The 20,867-nt window shown below is 42.1% G+C and overlaps 1 protein-coding gene across 10 annotated transcripts in view; it reads right to left on the reverse strand.

The window, feature by feature from the left end:
* Window positions 1–20,867, reverse strand: part of LOC309715707 (vacuole membrane protein 1-like) — a 51,221-nt gene that overhangs the window by 19,266 nt on the left and 11,088 nt on the right. For 9 of the 10 annotated variants that reach the window (XM_082549038.1, XM_082549039.1, XM_082549041.1 and 6 more), the window contains 4 exons: window positions 11,392–11,616; window positions 8,329–8,460; window positions 550–630; window positions 296–412 (listed from right to left, as the gene is read on the reverse strand). In XM_082549038.1, the coding sequence (XP_082405164.1) occupies window positions 296–412; window positions 550–630; window positions 8,329–8,460; window positions 11,392–11,616 (555 nt within the window). The remainder of the gene's footprint in view (window positions 1–295; window positions 413–549; window positions 631–8,328; window positions 8,461–11,391; window positions 11,617–20,867) is intronic. The other variant, XM_082549040.1, reaches the window with a different exon arrangement.

Here is a 20,867-nt window from a genome sequence, read left to right on the forward strand (position 1 = left end):
ACAGGCTCTGTGCTGCTGCAGCTGCACTCACAAAATGGTTGACTCCCCCCTGCTTGGCTGCACAAAATGGCCTCCTCACTCCGGAGCCGACTCCAGAGCAGTCACTGCATCAGTGCGACTATCTCATGCATTTGTCCCCATTAAAGACGCACTTGCATCTCTGCGACGCTTTGTTTCAGCACAGAATCGAACATTTCACACACACAGATGTGACGCTGCGCATTCACACAGCTCTCTTCTATTATTCTATTTCTATGAGCCACACAGATCCACGGGGCTTTTTAATGTCGCTTACCTGAATGTGCATTTTGATGAGCGCCTTTCCGATCAGTGTTGCACCAAAAAAAGTCCAGAAGGGGACCAAAAAGTGTCCGCATGTTATTCCTGCCAGGTCGAACAGGGGATTGGGAATCTGAGGGAAATCAGAAGCACGATCAAAGTCAAGAAAAGCATCCGTGTGTGTTTAGTGTGGACGTCTGCAGAATAAGGAGGATTATTTTATGGCGTTTTATTACAGAAAGAATCGAAATAAGCTTGTGTGGGACTTACAGAGGCGCAGGCTAAAATCCCAAAGAATCCCACTTTCTGGATCAGTTTCTGTACGCCGACTTTCGCCCGGGAGGAGAAGTCCTAAAAAAAAAAAAAGAGAAAAATGTGCAAATAAATCACCTCCACAGATTTGTTCATTTACACACTGTTAATGAACCGAAGGCTGATGTCAGATCTACAGGCCAGTTTCTTTTAACTCAAAGGTAAAACAGTCAAATTAAATCATTTCCTAATTATCAGCGTTGATTTTAAAAATCTGATCTCACAATGTCTTTAAAATACTTCATTCCGATTCAGTGATAATCATCCTGATCACTGCTGCTTTCTTCAGTTTCCTTTTACTTGCTGGTAAAATTCATTTGAAATGAGAAGAAGCTGAAGTTTCAGGGAATTTGTTTTTGAAGCAGAACAAATTTCACAGTTGTGAGAAACAAACGGCTGCAGCGCTGCTTCCAACGAGCTTTTTAACAACTGCTCGGAAAACTGTTCAAATGTCACATTCACTTGTATTTTTATTTTTATTCCTATTTATTCTATTTATCCCCTTCGTATATTTTATTTATATTGTCTCTGTATTTATATATATGTGTGTGTGTATAACTCTGTAACTTCTGTCGGTGCTGTGCTTTTTTGGAAATCGAATTTCCCAGAGGAACCCACCCGAGGGATTAATAAAGTTCTATCTTATCTCTTATCTTATCTTATTTAAAAAACGGATGCATTTAGATCTTAAAATCAGAGCCTTGCTTTAGTCATTTCTCCTCTTTATAATTCAGTGTTGGTGCAGCAGAGATCAACCTTCTGCCTTTTTTTAATCTAAAAACAAAAACAGCGTCCAGCGAAACGAAAAATGAGATAATTCCTGATTTTTCTCGTCTCTGCTGATTTCTACACGAGTTCAAACAAGCTGCAACAGGAACATTTTCTACCTGCTGCAAATGTGTTTCTACAGAAACACAGCAAATCCTCCAAAATTAGGATTTTAGTAGAGCAGACTTAATGCTCGGAGCTGTCTTTACCTCTCAAATCACTTTTTAGTTTCCAAACACTCAAAAATCACAGAGCCTTCTAAAACCTGCACTTAGGATGGTTTTATATTTAATATTTCCATGAGCATAATTCTCACTCATACACTTTAATCAAAATAAATGTAAAAACTCTACAAAGGAGAATTTTGTTGTATTGCTTATTTAAAAGCTTGACTGGGGAAAGGTGGGTTTAAAGATTTAGATGAGCTTTGGCTGCTGTAAATATGGATTTTTATCATATGAAAATTCATTAATTACAAAACTGAATAAACTGGTTTGTCGTGCTTGCACTTTACCTACAGCACAACTTATTAATTCCTTTGTGAAAATGTGAGAAGACAACAGACGTGTTATTCCAGTGACTAATTCTTCGTTGCTGCTGGTCTCGCTCGGCCCCACTGACATCTCCACAAAAGCCTCTTTTCACAGCAATGAGACAGGTTTGACCTCGATGTGTTTTCTGGGAAGAGAAGCTCTGTTTGGATTTTACTTGAACTACTTCTGGGAAAACTGTGAATTTAAAAGGAAACCTCAGATGCAGGACGGCACAATAATATGCAGCTAAACGTTTCTACAATCAGCATTTCTACAACATCCACATCTGTGAAAATTTACATTTTCAAAAGAAATTGCGACTGACAGCCAAACACAAACAGCAATATAACAGCTGGTAAAATTACTGCTTTTAAGTCGATTTTTAATATTTTCATCTTTTGGTTTTAGAAAATAAAGTCTGCTTTCTGTCTTTATTATTTCCACATTTTCTCAGCTTCTCAAACTCGTTGCACCAAAATAATATTTGTTTATAAATCAGTGTAATTGTTGTCATAGATGGGGGATGTAAACATGTAACACTTACAGGCTCTACATATATTAATTATGTCAATTACTGGCTGAGAGCGATATGGATGTAAATAGATATTTTTTCTAAGAGTATTTGATTAGTTTGAAATATCAGGCTGCTGTGTGTTATATATAAATGTGTGTGTGTGTCACAGAGGTTGTCTTTGTGATTTTTAGATTCAACTCCTTTGATATCTGTGGGAAAATTAAAAACACTTCTTTACAGTGAGCGAGCCCTCGAGCTGCTCGTATGGACAAAATTATTTTGGTTTCAAACCACTAATTCCTGTAAAGACAAATAATTCCTGAACAAAACAAATGACACATTTAGAACCTTCCTCAGGTTATTAAATGCATATTTCACAGTCAAATTTTCATTCGATCTGTGTTAAATGTTTGTGAACTTTATTTTCTTTTAGCAAAAACATTTTTTCCTCACCTGAAAAAAACAAAACAAAAATCAACCAAATTTATCTGAAAAGAGGAATTTTATCAGATGAAAAGGCTAAAAATTGGGTTTATTTTTTGAAAGCAAGGCCTCAGTTTGTGAAACACAGCAGCTTCAAAATTGAGGGGTGGGGGGGCCTGCAATAGATGATCATACCTAATATGGTCAACAAAACCAGTACAGTGCTGATGACATTCTTTACTGGGTGCAACCCAACAGACGGGAAATTTGAGAGACATGGGAGGTCGCCTAATAAGGTGGTGGAGGGGGAGCGAACGGACACGCAATCTGATTGGTTCACAGTTTGAATTTCTGCCTCTGCTGATGTCCAATCATGAACCCCGGAGTTTTAATTCTAGCCTGTGTGTGTGTGTGTGTGTGTGTGTGTGTGTGTGTGTGTGTGTGTGTGTGTGTGTGAGAGAGAGAAATGCTCAGCTGGTGGGAGACAGGGGGAAGGAAGGAATGTGTACGGCTGGTTTATAGCTGAACTGCTGACGACCGTGTCTGGATACCTGACATCTGTGGCTGTTAATGCATCCTACAGTGCCGCTGGGCGCCGCACACACGCAGCCTCGAGTCCCGTTCATTCACCATATCTTGACGCACGCATTGTTTACATTAGGTGCTGTTAGGTGTTAGGTGTGCACTACCAGAGTATATATCAGTGTGAACAGAGGGTCCCTTAGGAGGTGAGGAGAGGCTGTGACACTGATTTACTGTAGCACAACTATGGACACAACTCTGTTTCTGGACCAGGGAAGTGCCCGTCTTTGTTGTTGGCAGCTTATTACCAACACATACAGCGTCCTCCGACCTGCCAGGCTGGCTTAGCAGCGGTGACATCTGCTGAGATGGTGTCAGGGTGCAGCGTCATGAAAGGAGGGAGCTTTGGTTCCAGCTTTGGCTGCTCAGCACAAATCTTTACTCAGCAACCTTCAGTCACCACACAAGGACACAAAACCACATTTGATTTGTTACTCGAGATGATCCGACCAGTCAAGTCCTCGTTTAAGAACCAAATTATAGGCGAGTCAGACGCCTCTTTTCACAGGTTTCGGTCTGTAATGTTTTATGAACATTTACATTTTACAGCCTTAAGATGATTTGACCAGTGAATATATTGTGGATGATTTGCAGATAATTCAAGCAGGTGGCCAAATAAAAAGAAACTCCTCAAACGTAAGGACTCAGCTGCACTCAGTTCAAGCTGGTTTGAGTCTGTTTACTTTTTTGAATTAGATATCGAAAGGAGAGAGCATTATATAATAAGAATAATATTATAATATACTGGATCGCTCCATTGTTTTTAGTGAACATGGTCTGATGTCGTGCGGACTTTTCATTGTGGAAAAGTCGACGAAGCGATCACTTTGTTTTGACTTTTGAGGGACAGAGTTCAGATGGACAAAAAGCAGGCAGTGACCAGGCAATCTGCTCCATGTGGAAAATCAAAGTGTCACACAAGGAAAAATCTATGCATAGCCTATACACAAGTCAACACCCACGCACATTTTTTTCTTCTACATAGAAGACATCTCCAGAGCGCTCGCGAGCCCCCCGACATGAAGACGGCTAAAGTTCATCTCATTAACTCCTGACAAGCCTGCGCCCGCTCTGTCTGGCACAGGAAGTGAAGTGATTAAGGACTCTTGATGCAATCGAAGCTATAGTCGCCTTTCAAAAAAACCAAAAAAACCAAGAGGTACAAATTCAAATCTGTCCAATGGCACAACACACACACACACACACGCACACACACACACACCCTGAGTCCACGTTGACAAATTCTTTAACAAGCTGTGGTTAAAGGGAAGCTGGTTTTACTCTGACTCACCCCCCTCCTTTCAAACAGTTTACTGGAAATAAAGAGGGAGGAGGAGGGAGGGGGCACTTTCAGAGAAGTCACGTGACAAGGCTGGGCAAACCACAGCACAGAGAGCCTTTGAGTGCAGTAGGCCAGGGGGGAAGGCAGGCATACGCCCAGCGCAGATGGCCCTGATTTGAGTTACAGGAGATAGGATCCTGGGAGTTGGCAATCAAGAATTCGCAGCCTGTTAACGCTTTCAATGCCAGACGAAGGAAAAAAAGCCCTTCAACAGGAAGTCATTTCTAATGAAGTTATAAGAGATCCAAGCCCAGCAGGATGTTCTGCTACGGTCCGTGTCAGTGCTGAGGATTCCTCTCTGGTGCTCTCACTCACACGGAGCTTGATTTAAGCAGGGAAAAAACTGATGTTCATGACATCAGCGTCTGGAGCCGTTAGAAAAGGCATGACTTCATTATTCTTCTGTTGAATGAATGAGGAAAAACCCAGAGTGCTTTGTTGCTGCGCATCACGTGCACTTGTGGCAGGAAGTTGGCACGTGCAGGGTGGGAGAAATACCAGCGGGTTTGAGTCAAAATGCTGGCACCTGAGAAACCTGTCTTACTGATGGGGGGTACAAAGCATCTTAGTCCGACTCTGCTGCCACAGGGGGGAGCGTGTGCTATTGTGTGTGTTTGGGGTTTTTGGGAGGCGGGTGGGGGGGTACGTATGTGGAACGGGGTAAGGGTTAGAGGGGGTCACTTCCTTCATGAAAAATTTAACCACTTCCTGTCTCATAAACAATGCAGTGATAGTTTGTCCCTTCCAGTCGCAGTGGAGTCGGTTTCCACCGCTGCCGTTAATGCTCAGCTGGTAATATATCATTTAAAAAAGCTATTCCACAGCAGATGAACGCCAACGTCCACAATAAAACGGCGTCAGTTAATAAAAGGCTAAATGGTGGACGAGGAAAAAGAAAAAAAAGAGACGTGTTGTGGGATGTCCGTGAGCCAAAGAGGGAATCCCAAGAACATCCGAGCAACAGTAAAAGCCCCGGTGAGAGAAAAAACGTTTCCGTATGCAGCAGGTCTGTGCTGGTGCAAGCAACCCGCCTCCAGCTGCTATCAAAGTGCACATTACATATATACACAAACACACAGTTACCACATATCACAGAACAGAGCGAGCGAGAGAGAAAGAGAGGAGGGGAGAGAGAGATGCAAAGTGAGGAGAACAGCCTGACGTGGTGCAAAAGGAAACTCCTGAGCTCACATTGACCTAACGAGTGCATCCACATGCAGACTGGATGCTTTCATGACTGAAACACATTTCATTTTAATATCAAAATATTTTGAAGTTGCTGTTTTGCTTTTCTCTGTTTTAACGGCAAAATTCAGCATTCGATCAAAGCGTGCTGCTGCGCCGTTGTTGCACTGACAACAAACTTTGATTTATATGCTAAATGACTCCAGTCTAAATATATTTATGCCCAAGGAAAAGCACTGAGTTCATAAAAACCACAAATCTGAATGATAAAGCTCATGAAAAGAAAGCACATGTACATATCTGTGAATATTCAGAGCTTTACGAATTTGATGTCTGTGTCAGCGCAGCCCTCGTCCACATTTGTTGAAGTCGCTGATAATGGAAACAGCGGCTCGTCTCAGGAACCACGCGTCGTTAAATATGTTGTAATTATTGACTTCAAAGTTCATTTGTGACAACTAATCACCGATTACTACTTCAGCCAGCTGAAGGCGTAACAGGTACAACGTGGTTTAAGCTGATCAGGTAGAACGAGAAGAAAAAGAAAGATCAAAGTTCAAACCTGCGTAGCTCCTCTGTGTTACAATAGTGCTGAAAGCTGCAACTTATTACTTATTAAATTGACATAAAAGAAAAAAATTACATTTTTAAATTGCTCATTTAAAAAAAACAAAAACAACTTGTGTTTAACTACAACAAATTGGCCCTGATTTAAATTCAATAAGGTGGAAATAACAATTTTTAACCTCCAAGGACCTGCGTCCACATATGTCAATGGTAACTTTATTGTCCCTGATGGGAAATTGATTCGCAGTATGTCAAAACAAACATACAACCAACACATCACGTACACTCATTTAAAAAAAAAAAAAAAAAACGTCACATTTTGGGTTATTTAGACCAAAATACTCAATTTTGCTCTACAAGGGCCTGATATCCACTAACAAGGACGTTATCCTGCTACTGTTCTATCGAAATTTTAAACGAATATCCTCGGATGTGGCTCTGATTTTTCTTAGAAACAAAAATGAGGTTACATTAATTTTTTTTATTCATGTTTTTACATTCATCAGGTCCCAATCAGCCCAAATATCAGAGAGAAATTAAAAATGCTGCTGTGGAAGAGTTCGGGTCTTAGGAGGTTAACCTTTTATTTTAAAACAATTACTCTATACCTTACAGAAAAAAATATGGTGACCTTTGAAAATATATTTTTGTAAATACAGATGAAAAATAATTCATTAAAATGTGCTAAAAAAAAAAAAAAAAGTGCTAAAAAGCATTTTGTCAGTTATGGCCAGAGGTCCGTATGTCGGCCATGTTACAATTAAATCCAGTGCTCGTCTGAAGAGGAAAGGGGGCGGAGCCTTTCAGTCTGTGGCACCAGGGCTGTGGACCAGTCTGCCTCTACAACTACGTTTGGTTGACTCTGTGGAATCCTTTAAAAAGCAGTTAAAACTTTACTGTTTAAACAAGCTTTCTGTTGACCAACGCTTTTTACATTTTTATATTTTTAATTTACATTTAAACTCTATATTGTGCATTTTTCTATTTATCGTACTGTTTATTTTCATCTCTGTGTGCAGCGCTTTGTGACTACCTGTCTATGAAAAGTGCTTAATAAATAAACTTTACTTACTTATTTAATTACCCAGAATGCAACTGTGGCTGAACAAGTCACAGATCCTACACGCATGCTTCAAAAGATGAAACGGACACTGAACACGTAGCAGTCCTTTAATATCTGAGACACCCTCATTAAAAAATAAAGTTATTGCTCGCAGCTCAAAGCAGAGAAAATGAGTGAGTCGGCTGCAGCTCGCTTCAGCTGCTGGTCGTTTTATCCACCTGACCTACCGCAGCCTTTGACTGACGATGGACATACACATGACAAGCCTTTGGAAATCCACATGCATGTTTCTGTTCATTCCTCTCCCTCTATTCATAATCGCAAGAGGGTGGAAAAATAAATATTTAGACAGAGTTGTTAGGCATTGTTGAAACATTTACAGAGATGTTAGACATGAGAACCCAAAAAACCCAAAGTCAAACAGGAAATTACTCAACGAGGGCCCGGATATCGCGGGAACATTTTACTCTAGTGCATCATTGCTGTTCCCTTAGTCACAGCATTGTGAAAGCGCTGCAGTCTTGAGACACCGAGGGGAGGTTCAAACACAAACACACGCAGGTTACAAAAGCAAATTTGCCACATCAGACGTGACTTTTGGTATAGAGCAAAAAAAATGTGATGGAGTGATGAAGGCAAACGAGCGGAGAGGAAACGACAGAAAGATGTGCGATGCAGGAAAGAAGGAGGTAGGAGAGGGGAAGTTTGATTACAGAGAATGATGATGAAGATGATGAGTCTGAGATGAGCAGCGTGTCACCTGCGTGGCCTCTGCCTGGTCCAGCATTTCCTCAAACTCCTGGTAATCCTCATCATCGGGTTCAGTGCCAGACAGCCGAGCCGCTCGCGCCATGAAGTACGGAGGCAGCTCTCCGATGGCTGTGCCCACACCCTGTTCACACACGTTTCATTCATGTTTATACTCATCGTGTGATTTCATATATAACACACACTTCTGTTATGTCAAAATCTGCAATCGACAGAGCTTCTGGACAGATATCTCAGATGTAGAGCGCAGTTATTAAAAACACTTATACTGTATCCAAGATCTGCGGTTAAGTGATGCCACAGCTTTAAATATTAATTATGCCTCAAGACATCTGGCTGTGAAATGACTTTTTGCTACGCTAAATCATTCCATGTTTTTCTTGCCTTCAGACGGTTAATAGACATGAAATATCAATATCCACTATGCAAAGCAGCTTGCGATGCTTGAGGTCGGGGATTTGAGATCAGTGCGCTTAATGGGAATAAAACGGAAAAGATTTACAAGAAATAAATCCGGCAGATTATTAAACAATCATGGATACGTTAAACACGGGTCCAGGGTGTGTGAAACTCCTGGCTCCTCCTCTCCAATCTGCAACCTTTTCAAGAAAATTTAAGATGCGCTAACAAATCTGGGGGAGAGGGAGCTCGTCCAAGCAACCAGAACATCCAAGTCCGACAGCGACAATGAGCTTGTAGCCATATGATTGTGTGATTGTAGGGGGCTTAACAGGAAGAAAGCGGAAGTGATTTGGGGGGGAAATAAATCCTCAGCACTTCAGTCGGTTCACCAAGTTCATCCACCAAAACATGAGAACAGGGCAGGAGTTCGGAGGGGGGAGAGAGCGGGTGAGGGTTACAGACTTAATTAACACAATGAAAACAGCCGCCAAGAAATGCTGCGTTTTTGGAGTTGCTCACAGCTCATTACTTTAATGTTTCCAGGCACAAAGGAAAAGTATGCGCAAAGCCGGGGACAAGAAGATACAGTTAGTTTAAGTTTCAGATGACAAATGGGTGATTTCGAGATTTACCACATCCCGACACCCTTCGATGCACCGACAGCAACGAAAAGAAGAAAAAATCCTTTTGCACTTCAGTCGTCTCATTGGAACACAAAACAACTTCTCCCCCAGAAGGATATAACTGACTAATCGCAGGCACATTACTTGTATGTTGCTGGATGGCTGGAGCCAGAAGATGATTAGTAGGTAGTTAGCAACCATGGCAGCAACAACAAGCCCAAACAATCATTCTCGGGAGGCGGTGCTATCCCCAAACCTGGCAAACTCGATCTTTAATCTGGACACCCTGTTCTCTTGTTAACACTGGAGTCTTTGATGAAATGTGCCAGTTTTTTTCCTCATAATGGAGATGTGTCTTAATCTCCCTGGCAGCTGCTCCATTCAGCAGCTCTGCCTCTGTGTGTGAGCATTGTGGCCGTGTGGGTTTGTGTGGGGGGCAGCGAAACGCGTCTACCTGCACGGCGCCGCTCTTAAAGCGGACCTCTGAGCTTCTCTGTCCACCGAGCACAGAGAAGAAGAGACAACAAAGAGGACAGAGAAGGTAGGAGGGGAATCACACGCGTCTCATCAGCGACGTATCCACAAGGTGGGAGGAGGAGGGGAAATGTTGACGTGGGCGCTTTGAAGCCGTGGGTGCGACAGGTGTTTCCAACTGAATCGCCGACAAGCCTCGGCCGAGGTCGTGCCAGGCTGAGGTTACAAAGGGGCAGTGGTTGGTTGGTAGTGGGTGGTTATGCATCCGAGGGGATTGGATAGCACCCCCCCCGCCAACACACACTTGGATATCGCTGCTCGTAACACGATGCTGCAGCTCGACTGGGAGAAAAATGCGACTCCATTTTGAAAGCAGAGAAACGACCGTGCTGCACCAATTAATAAAACATGCACACCTTTTTTTTTTTTACATGCTGGATCGGTGTGTGTACACATATATGGTAACACAAAGTGGAAGGTTGGAGGGGACGTTTAAAGTGAAAACGGATCAAATAAAGATCAAGTCAAAGGACCAGAACTGCATAATTATATAAAATAAAGTTACGTAACGAACGCCGGTCTGAGCAGGGAGCCCAGTTCCAGTAAAGCCTCGTAGCTGATAACATGCATTTCCCCCTCATCTCTGAACCTTCCACATTAAGAGGAAAAGGGAAATGGACAACAATGATCAAAGTCATCTAATGTGTCAGACGCCAAGTTCTCTATTCTCCGAATGTTCAGCAGGTCCACACGTCACTGAGAAAACGTAAACTAAAGCGCACATAATCGAGCGTGACTGTTGTGTTTTTGTGTGCAAGTTATCGTCAGTGACTTTATAAAAACTCACGCAGACCCACGCGCTCTGGAAGTGGACGCTGCTAATACGAGACCTCCAAGTGTTTGAAAAGCAGCTGTTTTCATATAAAGAGATAAAAATGTTTCTGACGCACGTCTGAAAAAAACCTCATCGATTGAAAAAAAGAGATGTTGGTCTTTGCAGCCGCAGGGTTGGTTAGAGGTGTGAAACCATCGATGCTGGTTAGGGGAAATTCACAGGAAGGAGCAGGGGTTTTCCAAGCAGACCAGTTATCAATGAATACATTTGCACCCAGTTTTAATGCACCTTTGTGTCGTTTCTGCTTTGAGTGTGAAAGGTAAAAAAAATGCAAGTTAATTAGCATAAATTAGCATAACCTTTGATATGGCCAGAATGGCGCCAAAGAGTTTAAATAGTCTGTATTAGGATTCGATCTTCACCAAGTTTTGAGCGTGCTGTCCTTCAGGTTTTGGTGCGATTCTGCGTAACGACACCCACTGAATACGTCTACAAAGATGGTTTTTTCTTAGTTCATGAGAAACTGACATTTAGCAGACATGAGATATCCCCCTGTAAGCATCACAAACACTGAACACTGCTACGAGCTGTGGCTAATATGAAAGGTTGCTGCAAACTGTGACTGAAACGGAACGAAAGGAGCCAAACTCTGCAGGTTTTTAAAATGTTCTCATCTGTAATGTCCACAGCTGACGGTGCCTGACGTGTAACACACACTCACCCACATACAAGCTTCCAGACGGACTTTAGAGAGGATGGTCCACAGTGAGACTTTTCCCTGGAGCGTCTCTGACCCCACAGCTTCCACACCCACCTGCTCAGCACCAGAATCTGATGCTGGTGCTTCCTGTTGGGGACAAACTATTTGTTCTGGATACGGTGGCTCGGGGAAATCCACAGAGCCGCACTCGTAGGCCGCCAGGGTCACCGATGCTATGTGTGGTCCCTGGAAAAAGAGAAAGACAGAGATAGAGGCGGAGAAGAAAGGAAGATAAAGTGAAAAGGGAAAAAAGAGTGGGAGTAAGTCTACCTGAGTCAGAGAGGAAGACCCCTTTGTTATTAGCATAGACACCGATTGAGTCAAATACTGAGGAACAGAAAGGCAGTTATCCGTGGGCCAGTATCGCTCCTGTGTTTTATAAAGATGGAGAACGTTTGACTGCAAACTAGCATGACGAGTGACTCTTCCGTCTTTCCTTGCTGTGTGATGCCAGTAGGAAATGTTGAAAAGCAAAGCTATGATCACGTTTGAGTTGCCCTTTCAAACTAAAAGTGTCAGCACCAGAGTGGAGGGCCCCACATGGAAACGATCAAAGGTGGAAACCAAAGCTGAGAAACCGTTTGGTGCGCACACACTCGACATCTCTGTACTTACTCACCCACCAAGTTTGGCAGCGCAAAAAAAGATGAACGATTTTGGGAACAGTTCAGGGTGACGTGTAAAAAACCCCGAGGTCAGCCTGACTCGTCCAATCGAGTCATTTTGCTCTTCTAACTGTATTTTCATCATTTTTACAGCTTTTCTGATAAACAAAGAGCTCATTCATACCAAACCACAGGAGGTAGATAATAGATGAACAATTAAAAGGCAGAAAAATGTGGTTTTACTGGGAGAGTTATTTTTAATAAAAACTTTCAGTTTCATAATTATTTATGACAGTCAATATGTAAACATGTCTGCAGTTTCACACATTTCTTACAATGTATGAACTACAGCAGCATTTCTCTGCCGTGTACAGAAATAGCACACATTTGCACGTCTTTTTCTAATATTAAAATATCTTCGGTATTAAATGTGCAAATAAACGTCTGTACAGTGAAAGAAAGATGATTTTCACTGGTCTGCTCACTAAAGATTAAAGTGGGCTGTATGTGGCCAACTATATGAGTTTGGTGGTGCACGGGTTCAACTTTGGATCCAGAAAAACACAAAAATGAAAAAACGCCAATAAGATCAAAGTATTGCTTTGGAAAAAAAACAAAAAACAGCTCATTGGACAAAATAAACAACATTAAAAAACAAAACAAAAAACACTTTTTTATTTATTTGTTCCAGTAACTTTTACAGGGTTTGCTTTGTGGTATTCAAAGAAACAAAAAGAGAGCAGCTCTGGTGTGTTTCATTAACACAACAGTTTCTAAGCTGGTGACCAGCGTTTCCCACTGATCAATACATCCAGTAACGTGTAGCCATACCTGTACACGCGCAATTACAATAATTAAGTAATAATAATGAAGGAAAAAGAAAATCGTCCCACGTTCTGGATGTGCTGCTGCCCGACAGGAGCGACGCTAAAGACCTGCCGTCTTTGCTCTGGTTTCCATTTCTGCCTCAGTGAGGCTTCCAGGAGTATAGAGACGTGTGCATGCTCCTGCCCCAGCACCCAGAATGCTCCTGCCCCCCCAGAATGCTCCTGCCCCCCCAAAATGCTCCTGCCCCCCCAGAATGCTCCTGCCCCCCCCCAGAATGCTCCTGTGGAGACTGAGACTTAAACTCGGTAATATCAAAACAAACATTCACCACATTTCTGTCATGATGACATTTGACTTAAACAGAAGCAATTTAAGGCAAAGAGCTCTTAATAAAAAGGATTCATTTGACTTTGTTACTGTTTGAATCGACGTGCTGTTCTGCCGAGGCTCTGCTGGCTGAAGACAAAAAGTGTGAAAGAAATCCGCTTTTTAAAGTTTGCTATCTGAAAATGACACGGAAACAAAGGGTTGGTGGTTATTCTGTACAGGATGATAAGATCATCTTGATCCAGTTTTCTACAAACAGGAGAGGACGGCTAACTTTAAAAAATGCAGTCAGTTACTTTGTAGGTCACCAAGTGAACTTAAAAAAAATATTCCCACTAATATATGCACATGTGATATAAAGCAAAACCTTTGCATTACCAGTTACTACCCAACCGTCTCTCTAATACAAATAAAGACAAGCCCACGAGTAGGACGGTGTGACAAAGCAGCATGTATTTACAATGTATGTGTGTGTGTGTAGGAAGGGTGCTCCCAGTGACGCACAGGGGCAGTTTGGCATCACGCAATGCAGCACAAAAGCAATCTGGCAAGCCCAGGGTGGGGGTGGAACTTCCGAAGCTGCATGGGACAAGGCAGGACAGGACAGAGTGGAACGTGGGAGGGCAGGAGAGCGGCGTGTGTGAGGCAACAGGAAGCTGCCATGTCTTCTCTAGGAACTGTGCCCTCTTAGATGACACAAATGTTAGTCACACTAACACTTCATATCAGCCTCCCAGGACCTGCAGGGGAAAATGGATGCTCATGCACTGGTTACCAAAGCACAAGACAAATGAGGAAAATCTTTAGTGACCCAGAAAGAGAAGCCTAGAAACTCCCAGCACTGACCCAGTCAGCCTGGATCCTCCCCTGGCTCATTTCCTGACTCACCGACTCTCCAGCCTCAGATACTTAACACAACTCATGTGTGCAGACAAAGTCATCAAGCAAGATGTTTTTGTGGACAGGAAAGAAAAAATTCCTCTTGTTCACACCTCCCTGCTCTATCTTGGGTAACGTTTGTTTACCAAACACACACAGAGAGCCTGCCAACGGAGTGACTGCGAGAAGTCTCTCGCTCTCAGCCGTTGCTGTGTCACCGCTTCTCAGCTTACACAAAAGTCCAGTCCTCTCATGTTGTCCAGGTGATTCAATATTAATCTACGGCCCAACCCACGACTGTCAGGGAGCTGCTCTCCGTCTCGTTTGGCCTTTGACTCGATGACACATATGAACAAATATGCCGATAGTAGTAAATACACAGGAATTTTCCCAAGAAAGCGTTCTTCTGTGCCGATCACTATTAACCTCCTAGGACCTGCGTCCACGTATGTGGACGTCACATTTTGGGTTGTTCAGACCAAAATACTAAATCTTGCTCTACAAGGGCCTGATATCCACTTACGAGGACGTTATCCTGCCCCTGTGCGATCAAACGTTAAAGTGAATGTATGTGGATCTCATTTCTCTCAGAAACAAAAATCAAGTTAAAAAAAAGAAATCAGGTAATTCTTTGTTTTTACGTGAATCAGGCCCCAATCAGCCCAAACAGCAAAGAGAAAGTCAAAATGCCACGAAAGAGTTCAGGTCTCAGCAGGTTAGCAATGATAACACTAAACAAATAATTCTACCCAAGTCACTCTTCTACCTCCATGTTTGTTTTGACATCTGCCCAGTGCTGAAGACGTTTGCAGCCACCATATTACACATCGGTTCTGACAAAGCTCCTTTCTGACACAATGGGATCCATACTGGAGCATTGCTGGCATTCCTGTGGTGACGTGCAGAAACCAGTGCCTGGGATCCCCACTCCTGGGTATGAGACTGGACTCGCTTTGGATCTGGGGTGTGTGTCTGAATGCGTGGTGACCATATCATAAATATAGAGGGAGTGGGAGTGCACGGTCCAAACATAGAGCAAGTGTCAAATGAAACAAAATATATCAGTGTGGGATTTTTAAAATCTAAAGTCAGTGTGAGCCGCAGACCCTTTTTACCCCTGATGCTGGTAACAAAGACACAAACATCATTCTAAGTGGAGACTTGGATATTTTTAGGAGCCCTTTGTTTGTTTTAATTGAATTGAAAGTTTTTATTGTCATTACAATAATATAACTGTACAAATAACATAAACCGACAGCCAGAGAACGATGACACAGACAGTCTGAGCACAGACACCAGTTCTGTAACTGTAACTCAGCTTAGTGTCATGTTTTTGTGGAATTCAGAGCATCAAACTCTGAGCCTGCCTGGAAACCAACCTGCACAGGTGTGGTCAGTCATTCAGTTTGCCTCCTGCTACGTTAAACCTAAATATTTCTGGAGTTAGAAAAACAAAATGTAGGCAGCAAAGTGTAGCATCCCATAAACAATGGCTGATATCTGTTATATGTAGTCTGTGGTTCACAGATATATACATAGAAGAATGTATGCAGAGAGCCTAACATGATGACTTCATGTGAGAATGTAGTGGACTCTACGTTTTATTCATTCATAAGCGAACGGTACATTATTATAAGTTTCATTATTCGTCACAGTGCATGACAACACTGTGTTCCCATTAGCACGCAGCGACACACGACCAGCACATTTGCAGATCATATATAAACACACATTATTCTCCTTCTCCTCCATTTTTGGTATTTTAAAATTGTTCACTAATAAAAATCGCATATTTTCTTCTCACAAATCAAATGTCAAATCACTGTTCCAGCCACCAGTCACAGAGCCGACTCCTTGTTGGTCTATAGTGGCAAATGCAGACGCTTTCGTGGCCCAAACAGGACATTAATGGGTGACCATAAACTGAGCACTTTTCAGTGACCACGACCGCACGATAGTCCAGTTATTAACAGGTCACTGTGGTTGTTAAGGGCCATTTAAGAACATTAGACATGGTCCAGCCAGCATAACCTGCTCACCGCTTCTTACAGTGGAGACTGCTGGAGGCAGCGCAGGACAAACATTAGAGGTTAGTTCGTTCTGAAGAAGCCGTGGTTGGGATCTCTGAGGGAGGCAAGAGAGCTCGGGAGAGAGGCCAGTGATGGAGCAGGGAGGGGGGGAGTACACACACACATCCAACCACAGGACTCTGTGTTGAGAAACACTCACAGAAACAAAGTTTAAACAGAATCAGCTTCAATCAATTCAAATGCTTTTAGACTAAATTTATAGTTAATACGCTGGATTCAATATTTTTACCAGGATCCAGATTTGTTGTTTTAAATCGATTACGGTTGAAGGAGTTTGTTCTTCTAACGTCTGAGCAGCAAAACAAATGTTTAGAATGAAAAACAAGTTTGCTGCATTTTTGCTTTTGCACTTGAAATTAAATCACATTAAAATTGATTAAATTAAATATTAAATCTGACCGAAAGTAACCAAGTTTAGAGTCCAATGAAAGCGTTTTTTAATTTGGAAAGATTTTAATTGGCCCATATCACAAGTATCACTGATAGTGGAGAAATTGTAATTATTTGTTTATATAATCCAGTGTTGGGAAGGTTACTTTAAAATGTATTCCACTACAGATTACATGCCCCAAAATGTATTTTGTAACGTATTCTGTTACGTTATTCAGTGAGAGTAACTATTCTGAACACTTTGGATTACTTAACATATTACCATGCTTTTTACAGCTACATGAATGAACTATTGCTGTGTGATTTATTACTATTACTGAAGGTTACTCTCCACACCAACACCAACTAAAATGTATCTTTCATTGTCATTTATAATTAAAGCACGATGTACAAATATCACTAACGCAGGAAGACAGACTCCTGGTACCCAGAGAGAGTCCTTATCTGCAGAACATGGAGTACAAGTGAGCGCCGGCCCAACAGATCCACCTGAGGGTGCATGAATGAAAAGCACCGAGTGACCTTTATGAAAGAATTTCATAACAAAACTATGCTTGAAAAAAGCTCAACAGCCAGTCTGCCAGCAGAGCTCTGGTTTGGTCTGGTCAGGTTTGGCTTGTTCTGGGGTTTGTTGGTGCCATTCCAGACTGGCTACACACTAAGCCCACTTTGGCCCAGGGTTTGCTTCCTGTGGCTGTGTGTGGGTGCGACTGTGTGTGGGTGCGTGTGTGTGCGTTTCAGAACGAATAGTTGTTGTACTTAGTATTACCAGGACTCCTGGGGCCTCTAAGACACAGAGAGACGCATGCTTTAGATAGCTGAGGTGAGACAGTTAGGACAGAGAAGCCATTAGAAATACCACACACACACACACACACACCCACCCACCCACCCCTCTCTGGTATTCTTTTTGAAAAACTTTGGTGAAGATGAGTAAGTCACAAGATGTTTGGGCATATTTATGTCTCCAAACTAATGAAGGAAACGAATTACTTAAAAGTCATGAATGAAAGCAATTGTGCTGCGTACTTCTCACAAATTTTTCCCGTTTCTTCCCCACAGGAAGTAAAAGTCTTGTTTGCAGTTATATTCCAGTTTCAGTCATTTCTGTAACAGCTGCAGTGTACACACTATCGAGATGTAGTTAAAAATGAATGGCTTTAAACTGAATTTAAGAGGCGTTGCAATTAAAGGGAAAGATCCATTACTTCAGAGCAGCAGTGAGTCAACAGCACCTTTTCAAGAAACTGAACTCGATCCTGATGTGTCACCCATGTTCTGGTTCATGAGTATGCAACGTATCAGTCGTCTCTTTGGCGAACAGAGAAATAATGTGCCGGTCATGTTTGAACATGTGTGGGTAGAGCCAAGCAACTTCTTTCATGGCAACTTTTACATACAAATTAAACCCCACGAATTAGAAGGTTACCTTTACAGCTGTCCCAGGAGCTCCCTCAGCTAATCAGCTCTCAAACAGCTTCACACACACACACACACACACACACACACACACACACACACACACGGGAAAAAAAAAAACAAGCAGTGGAAAATTTAGACCAGGTCCGACTGCCGAGCAGCGTGAATCACAGCTCAAACAAAGCACCCAGGTTTCTGTCTAGGTGAAGGTGAAGGTTTCCTATTGTTTGCTGGATGACAGCAGGACTCGCATCATGCACCAGCTCCACAGTGGCCAGGAGAGTGAGCGCTACGGTATCTCAGGAACACACGACCCAGTTATTAGCTCAGTACACTGGCTTTATTAGCGGACCGCACTTAACTATACAACAGCAGCTGATCCATAAAACTGTGCGACAGTGGCAGCGACGACAACTCGGGCCAGTGTGTGGAAGCCACGCTCGCAGACCTGCTCAGCACTCAGTGATAGTTGGCACTAATTAAAGCTTTGCTCCTGGTAATTGCCCACAGACAAAACTTAATTTTAGGAGGGTTGCTGGGGAAACTCTGTATATTCTGCACAAACCTCCTGTGCAACCTATAATTTAGCAATCCTAGAAGAATCTCAATATAGAAAACTACACAATGTTCATTTATTTAGACGATCCGCTGGTTTTATTTATTCACATTGTTTGGAAAACAAATGATAAGTCGTATACAAACATGTATTTTTTGTTGTCGACTCGTTTCTCCTCCTAACTGCTCAAATGTGTGCACGTGTTTGCACCTCTCAGTCACAAAGTAAAGACAGAAGCTGCAAAAAAAAGACGACCCGAGTTGTTATTATGTAAACAGAAATGTGCTTCGATTATAATGACTTTAATTCATTGTTTCTGTTGACTTAACATCGAGCGCAATCATTTTCATGCTGCCCATAATGACTTAATGGCAACAGTCATTACTGAAGGTAATTTAATGGTGGATGACTCAGATGAGCTCTCTTCTAAAGTATTTACGACGTTCCCCAGCTTTCTATGTGAACCCCGTCTCAGTGAGAACTCACACAGCAGTGACAAGACTCGTCACTCATAACTTTAAAAAGTGAGCCGGGACGAAAGCTGGTCCCGCTCGTCACAGCGATCGCCACAGTCGTTTCGGTGGACGTGTGCACAGGTGCAGGACTTAAAGTGTACACACACGTGCATTTTTGTAACGCCTTTGCGGCCGCTTTCATAGTCTGCATTGTGAGCACCCACCCACGACCTCCTTTCTCAGAGCAGCTGGATAAAGTACACTTGATGATGTGCCAAGTGTGCCTTTCCCCCTTTTCTACGGCTGAGTTGCAGCTTTTTATCTTTCTCCATTAACCAGTGCTGAACCACGCACAATGATCTCCCACAGTCTCAGCAGGATGCAAACAGAGTGGAGACACGGGGTAGCAATTGGCCATGTCAGAGAACAGAGGAGCTGCCACTTCTGTTCTGGTTTCATTGACTGGGTTGGTTTGCCTATACAGGCTCAGTACCCCCCCCTGCTGGAGCCTCCGTGCTGTTTTCACAATGTTGACTGCCTCTCGCCAATTTCGAAGGAAGTAGCCTAATAATATATGATGTGGTGTTTTATTTCCAGCTAATCTATTAGCAGTATAGGACCGGCATATCAACCGAAAGCTCGCCTCTTCGACTTCCTACATCAGAGTAAACACTGTGGCTGATGGGAAAATGTAACAGTTACTGCAGGAGAAATACTTGTAAAAAAGAAAAGTTATAGAAACCACAGTGTCATGTGTGGGGTCACATGAAAGCAGTGCTGAAAGGGACCTCGGTGACATTTAAACTTTGAAGGAGGCACATTTTTCTACAAATTCACATAAAGATGCACCTTTTACAGTCCTGTGATTTTTACCCGCTGGCTGCTCATATACACGACACCGTTAAACATTTGTTAAGTAAATAAATAGATCAGTGTCCAGTTTATTCTTTATAGAGACCGTTTTTTACATTAACATTACACTTCTCATCATTCATGTGAATATGTGAGGAAACTACAATGTTTTACAATATGTTTTTTTACAACCGCAAAACTGGATACAAAATTACAACTCTATTCTGAATGTGTGTGACTTTTCCTGCATTACAGACATGTTAAGGCCGCTTGCACCACCTACTGACACTTAATAAAAACAAAGTCACACCGTAGTTCCCCCAGCGCTGTTTTGAAACAGCAGGAAAGTATTGTTTGTAAAAAAATTTGAATTTTAATGTTTAGACTATTTGAACTAAAATAACCTCAGCTCTCAGGCAGAGCTGCTGGCATACAATTACTTTTATCATCTGCATCTAACAACGATTTAATTACTGAATCATTTTAATCTATAAAAGGACAGAAAAGATCTAAAAATGTCTAAAATTCCTTAAGTGGCATCATCCTTGATTTCGTCTTTTTAGACAACAATTTAAATGTGTCAGAGCACCACTCGAGTAAACATCACACTTTTTACAAGCTGAATACATATTTGTCATTGTTTTTCTTTAAATAAGGCTACGTTTAATATCCATCAATATCCTTTCATAAAATCGTTGATGTATCAGCTCGTCACAGGAAGCACCTCCGTTACAAGCGGTGGCGTCTTTCCCAAATGTTGTTGGTAGTAGAGATGGCACGATACCACTTTTTTATGTCCGATACCGATATCATAAATTTGGATATCTGCCGATACCGATATGAATCCGATATAGTGTTTTTTAATCAACAAAACTGTTTTTTAAATATCTTGCTGCATTTTGTATAAGTTCATACTCAAGTTTAAAACAACAACTACACTAAAGCTATTCTGTTATACCTGTATGCAAAAAAAATGTTTCATAGTTCAGCAATACTGATCAATCTAATAAACTTAAACCTACACCATCCTCCCTAT

This window comes from Aulonocara stuartgranti (assembly GCF_965226115.1).
Source record: "Aulonocara stuartgranti genome assembly, chromosome: 10".
Taxonomy (NCBI): domain Eukaryota; kingdom Metazoa; phylum Chordata; class Actinopteri; order Cichliformes; family Cichlidae; genus Aulonocara; species Aulonocara stuartgranti.